Source organism: Colobus angolensis, unplaced genomic scaffold, assembly GCF_000951035.1.
Source record: "Colobus angolensis palliatus isolate OR3802 unplaced genomic scaffold, Cang.pa_1.0 Scaffold76, whole genome shotgun sequence".
Classification (NCBI taxonomy): Eukaryota; Metazoa; Chordata; class Mammalia; order Primates; family Cercopithecidae; genus Colobus; species Colobus angolensis.
The window spans coordinates 186,386-192,480 of NW_012121376.1; the positions used below are offsets into that span (position 1 = coordinate 186,386).

Below are 6,095 nucleotides of genomic sequence, written 5' to 3' on the forward strand. Positions count from 1 at the left end.
CGACAGCCCCACCCTGCCGCTTTGTAAGGAGGGTCTTTATCCCCACGCCGGTTTAGGGAACAAGCCGCACCTTCCCAGCTCCCGGTCTTTTGGCAGACAAGGTGCTCTGAGCTTTGCCGATTTTGGGTGGGGGAGGTAGGTAAAGGTTGGCGCAGGCCCTGAACCCACTGAGAAGAAACAAAGCGTCCGATCAGAGCTCAGAAGGGCGCGGACACAAAGGGATGGCGGTGGCCGAGAGCGAGCTCCGTGGGTCGCCGCTTCCGCAGTGGGGGTGGCCACCTGGTCCCCTCCCCCAAGGGGCTGCCGTGAGAGGCCAAAGGAGCTTTGTGGGCCCCGCCGCGCACAGCACCTGGACGTGCCACTGCCCGGTGCGCATCGGTGTCAGGAATTGTCACAAGGACGCACAAGCCAGGCAAGAACCCGGCCAGGGTGGGGGAGGGTGGGCAGCGGCTTCTATCTGACTCACTCCCTGATGTCGGAGAATGCTGCAGGGGGGCCTCAGGGGAACAACTGGAGATGTGTCTACTAGTCAGAGAAGAAGGGAGGGAGGGAAGGACTCGCCCGCACAGCACTGACCTCCTCCTGGGCCAGATATTACAGTGACACTACCTTATAACAAGGACCTTCTGATATTTCAGTAACAAAAATCCTTCAGGAAGGGTCTGACAGTGCACAATGCACAGACAACCCCCCGCCCCCAAATCAGCATTCACTTCACACAATGAGCAGCTGCAAACCCTCCTGTGGGCGCCTGTGTCCGGTCTGTGTGCACAGGACTGTGTGGGCGGCATGGCCTCGTCCCTGTCTCTCTCTTTTCTCTCAAGAAGCTCTCCAATTTGAAAAGTCGAGAAATGGATCTTTTGTTCTCAAGAGACGCCCCTCCGTGCCCCACAGTGCGCTCAAGTGGCTGTGGCTGGGATCTAGCTGCCTGGGGTTCCTCCCTATCCTTGTTCAAGGGAGTCCCGGGTGAGCATCTGGGTGCCTGCCTGTCTCCATGAGGAAAGTTTTGCAGCCTCAGGCCAGCCAACCCCTGCTCCATCCTCAGAGAGCTCTGGTGCCAGGCTTAAGGCTGACTCACCGTCCGGTCTCCCAGCACAGGCGGGCCCTGCCAGGAAGCAGCTCCCAGTTCTGAGGCCGGCAGTCAGGGCTGGAGCTGACGCAGGGGTGGGGCTGGCCAGGGGGCTGCTGACTGGGCCTGCCTAGGAGTTGGCTGATGGCAGCCCTGCAGCCTCCACTGAGCCTGTTCCAGGGAACAGGGGGTGACTGAGTGCTCAGCGTCTGCAGAGGAAATGGAGTTGGTCTCTTCAGCGAGATGCCCAGGTTTCAGCAGAGGGATGGCCCAGGGGCTCCACTGCTCCCCAGCACCAGGCAGCATAGTTCATCCCCAGGCACTGATTCCCAGGGACTTGTCCACCGCTGGGCCTCTGCCTCATCCTCATCTTCAGAGGCCTCACATCCAGCACTTCCCAGGACTGGCTCAACACAGACCACCCCCCACCCCCACCTGCCCACTCCCAGAATGGCAGTGCTGGACAGACAGCAGACCCAGCCCCCAGCTCGCCTGCACTGAGCCCCCTTCCAGGCATCTCAGAGTGAACAGGGATGGTCCCATTCACAGCTCATCATGGCTGGAGGGACTCAGGGCCAGGGCCAGCAAAGGAGAGTGTCCCGGCTGAGGTCACCTGTGGTCACATGGAGGGCTGGGCACCCACCTCTCCTGCAGCTGGGACAGTGTCAGAGTGGAGGGGCTGGGGCCCTGCTGCACCTGCTCCTCGTTCCTCTAGGTTGGGGTTTGTAAGCACGGAGAGCAACCTGAGAAGCAGGGTCGGCGCAAGCCTGGTTGGGACCTCCACACTCCCCAGGCATTCGGGGCCTCTGGGGCTGTGGCTTCCTCACCTGGGGAGGCAGCCACGTTTTCCAGGACTCCTTTCTTCCCTCTCTTGACTCTCATCCCTGCCCACCTTCCCCTCCCCTACCCCTCCACCCGCAAACTTCAAGCACTTTCTGGAAGGGGCTAAGGTGGGTGATGCTGAGTCACATTTATTACCAGACTTTCCTGGCCCCGTGCTCCCAGGCACTGGTCACTGAGTCAGGCATTTGCCAGGGCTGTCTGCCTGGGTGACTGCTGCAGGAAAGCAGGCTGAGGCCCCAGTTCCCAGTCTGAGCCTTAGAACCAGCGCTCAGGAGGACTCAGCCCCACACCACTTGTGAGGTTCCTGCAAACCTGGTCCCTTGGCCTGAGGCAGGGATTTCACTTCCTTTTGCAGAAGCCGTTGCGTGACTGTGGCTGAAGCTTTCTGGTCACAAAGTCGCTTCTCCTGGGGCTGTTGTGGGAGTAGCTCTTGGTACACTCTTCCACCCAGAGCCTCCACATCCCAGCTGACGAGGGCACAGGTCCTGAGAGTTGGCAGCAAAGATGGGATGGGGTGGATGCCCATTGGAGCAGGTGGAGTGCCCCAGGAGTGGGCGGAGAATGTCTCTTCAGGAGCCTGAGGTCGGCCCCTGGTGCCCAGAGCCTGAGGCCTCACAACCTCCTCATGTCCTCCTCCGTTCCCCACGACTGCTGGTGAGAAGTCCTGCCTGGAGTTTTGCAGGGACCCCTCTCCCTGGTCCCAGAAGAGTCCGTGCTTCAACACCTTCAGAGGTCAGTCCATCCTCTTTAACAAATGGGGACCAGGGAGGTAAGGGACTGCCCAGGGTCACACAGAAACCAGGCCACACGATATCACCACCTCCCTCTGCCCAGCACGCTGAAAGCTGCCCGTGCCGCGCTCACCAGGAGCACAGCAGCACCTCCTTCAGCGTCCTGCGGAGCTCCTGGCTGCGGAAGGCGTAGATGAGGGGGTCAATGATGGCATTGCAGATGATGAGGGCGAGAAAGAGGTTGAAGTTCTTGAAGATGCAGCTGCAGGTGGGGTGCTGGGGGCAGAGGACAATGAGTGTGAGATGCAGGAAGAAGGGGCCCCAGCAGAGGAAGAAAATACCCAGCAGGATGGTGAGGGTGGCAGCGCCTTTGAGGCCAAAGCCCTGGTGGGCCGGGCGCTGCCTCTTGTGGAGCTGGGCAATGCCCTGGGCGTGCTGGCAGGCCCGGGCCAGCATGTGGACGTACAGCACAGCCATGAGTACCAGCATGGCCAGGAAGAAGACCACAAGGCACAGCAGGACGGCCGCGTGGTCGTAGTAGGCAATGAAGAGCGTGCTGAAGAGGACACTGGCCACCCAGATGGCTGCGACGACTCTCCGTGCCCGCGGCAACGTCACAATGCTGTGGTAGCGCAGTGCGTAGAAGATGGAGATGTAGCGGTCCACGGCAATGGCGCCCAGGAAGCAGAGGCTGGACAGCATGGAGCTGCAGGTGATCACGTCAATGACATTGTCCAGTTGCTGTACCACGGCAGCCCGGGCCGCCAGTGCACCGGCCTCCAGCAGGAGGATGACAGCCGTCTCCAGCATGTTGCTCCCGCTCACCAGCAGGTCTGACAGGGCCAGGCAGCAGATGAAGCAGTACATGGGTGAGTGGAGGTTCCGGTTCTTGGCAATGGCAGCCACCACCAGCACGTTCTCCACCAAGCTCACCAGCCCCAAGCTGAGGAAGAGCCCGTCAGGGATGGACACCTCCAGGCACCAGGCTCCTGTCTGGTTGGCAGCCAGCCCTAGCTTGGGGGTGGCTGTGGGGGTGGAGTTGAGGGAGCCCAGGAGTCTTCTCTGGGATCCCTGCACAGGCATAGTCCTGTCCAGGAAGCAGGAAGGGGTCATTGGAGGCCCCCAGGTCCCCACAGGTCTCCCCCTCCAGGTGTCTTGCTTAGCTCATGGTGCTGCCAGGGGGCCTTGGGTATCCCCCATGCCTGCCTCCGTCCATCTGGGCACCCCCAGCTCTGCCCTCACACTCACCCTCTCCCTGGCTGGACAGGTCAGTCCAGGCATGGCCCAGCCAGTCCAGATACCTCCTGGCATCAACCCTCTGGGCTCAAGGCATCTCACAACCAGTGTGGACAAGCCTGGTCCTCAGCTCCCTCCCTGCCTCTTCCCTGGTGGCTGCTCAGGTCCCCAGGACATTTCAACACCTCTGGCCCCCTCCTGGCCTCTGTCTCCTGCCTCCCTGGGCCAGGGTTGGGCTGAGGTTCTGGGAAGAATGGAGCCTTTCCCTGCATTTTTAAAAGTCATCCTCGGAGCCCCTCCCACTAAGGGCGGGCACATGATGGGCACGTGGCAGGGGCGTGAGCGCCCACCACGGCCCGCCTGCCACCAGGCGGTGCGCAGCGCCCCGGGGGTCTGTCACGTAGCATATCTCCTTTACGTTAAAAACCACCACAGTCTGTCCTGGTCACCAGGGCCCCCACCTGACCTCCCCGCTAGGAGTCCGGGGCTTCCCCAGGACCTGCCCCCTCCAGAGGCTCCTCTGCCTCGATCACTGGCCATGGATGGCACCACTAGGCCCCACCCCTCACCCCTCCCCACGTCAGCAGCTCAATGAGGGCAGGGCACCCTCTGCTCTGAGCCAAAGCATGCGTGGGGCAGCAACTCAGCTGTCAACGTTCATGGCAGATTTGGGGGCGGGACCAGGGAGAACTTTCCAATAATTAAAGTTCTGGAAACTGAGTGAGCCTGCAGGAACTGCACATCGCTGGGGGTGAGGGGGCTTCTGACCAGGGCAGAGCGTGAAACGGCCCAATGCGAGTAAGCCCCAGAGGAGCTGGTGCTTTTAGCATCTCACAGAGCCTGAGGCCACTCTGGCCCCTGCCCCCAAGGGCCCAGCCTCGCCCAGCCACAGTAGCGACCCCCTCAGCTGCAGCCCTGGGGCTGGGGGTGTCGCTTCGTGGGAGCGGACGGGCTGGGGGCACCCTGATGAGGTCCTCAGGACCCTCCAGTCATCTCCTCGCTCATCCTCACAGGGGCACCCGGGACGCTGCTCCTGCCCTCCCCAGGCGGCGCCCCATTTCCGCTGTGGAAGGCACCACAGGCCCTGCCCCAAGAGCCACATCAAAGGCAGACCTCCAGCCAGCGCTCGCACGTGGTGCTCTGCAGGGGCTCACAGCAGGCGGGCATGGCCCGAGACCCAGCAGGGGCGGTGGGGAGGGGCCACAGCACCCACTGCAGGCATCTTCCTGGGTTTACTCCAGGGCGTTCCCAGCACTTCCTCGCTGAAGACTGCCTCTGTGCTGACAAAAAACCTTCTGAAGGTGGAAGTGGGAGGGGGATGGAATTATTCACCCCATTTACAGGTGCAGAGAAGGAGGCAACGGTGCAGGCGCTGCCCGCGTCAGGGTGTTCAGTGTTTGCATCTGTGATGTTCGAGTTAAAATCCATCCTGTCTCTCGCCTGACTGCCAATCTCTGACCATGAAATGCTCACACCACTCACAAGCCACCTCCGTGAGCACATTAATATTATTCATATTTACTGATACAGTAAATATTACTCATTTGTTACATCTGCATTTTACAATTTATAAATCTTTATTTTTGCTTTGAAATTTTTTATTATTGTTGGGTGCGGTGGCTCACGCCTGTCATCCCAGCACTTTGGGAGCCCAAGGCAGGTGGATCACCTGAAGTCAGGAGTTTGAGACCAGCCTGGCCGACATGGTGAAACTCCATCTCTACTAAAAATACAAAAATTAGCCAGGCATGGTGGTGGGCGCCTGCAATCCCAGTATTCGGGAGGCTGAGGCAGGAGAATTGCTTGAACGCAGGAGGTGGAGGTTGTCGTGAGCTGAGATTGTACCACTGCACTCCAGCCTGGGCAACAAGAGCAAACCTGTCTCAAAAAAAAAACAAACAAACAAAAATCATTATTGCCAGGCACGGTGGCTCACCCCTGTAATGCCAGCACTTTGGGAGACTGAGACGGGCGGGTCATGAGCTCAGGAGTTCGAGACCAGCCTGGCTAATATGGTGAAACCCCATCTCTACTAAAAATTTAAAAATTAGCCGGGTGTGGTGGCGGGCGCCTGCAGTCCCAGCTACTCGGAAGGCTGAGGCAGAATTGCTTGAACCCAGGAGGCAGAGATTGTAGTGAGCCGAGATCACACCACTGCACTCCAGCCTGGGAAACAGAGAGAGATTCAGACTCAAAAAAAAAGTGTGTGTGTGTGT

At 59.8% G+C, this 6,095-nt stretch overlaps 1 protein-coding gene across 1 annotated transcript in view; it reads right to left on the minus strand.

Moving 5' to 3' along the window:
* Nucleotides 1-4,476, minus strand: part of LOC105501863 (tubulin beta-3 chain) — a 17,236-nt gene extending 12,760 nt beyond the window's left edge. Inside the window, exons 1-3 of the mRNA XM_011927970.1 lie at nucleotides 4,435-4,476; nucleotides 2,777-4,393; nucleotides 2,256-2,403 (exon numbers count right to left, since the gene is read on the minus strand). Of these exons, the coding sequence (XP_011783360.1) occupies nucleotides 2,256-2,403; nucleotides 2,777-3,756 (1,128 nt within the window). The 5' untranslated portion in view covers nucleotides 3,757-4,393; nucleotides 4,435-4,476. The remainder of the gene's footprint in view (nucleotides 1-2,255; nucleotides 2,404-2,776; nucleotides 4,394-4,434) is intronic.
* Between the last annotated feature and the right edge of the window lie 1,619 nt (nucleotides 4,477-6,095).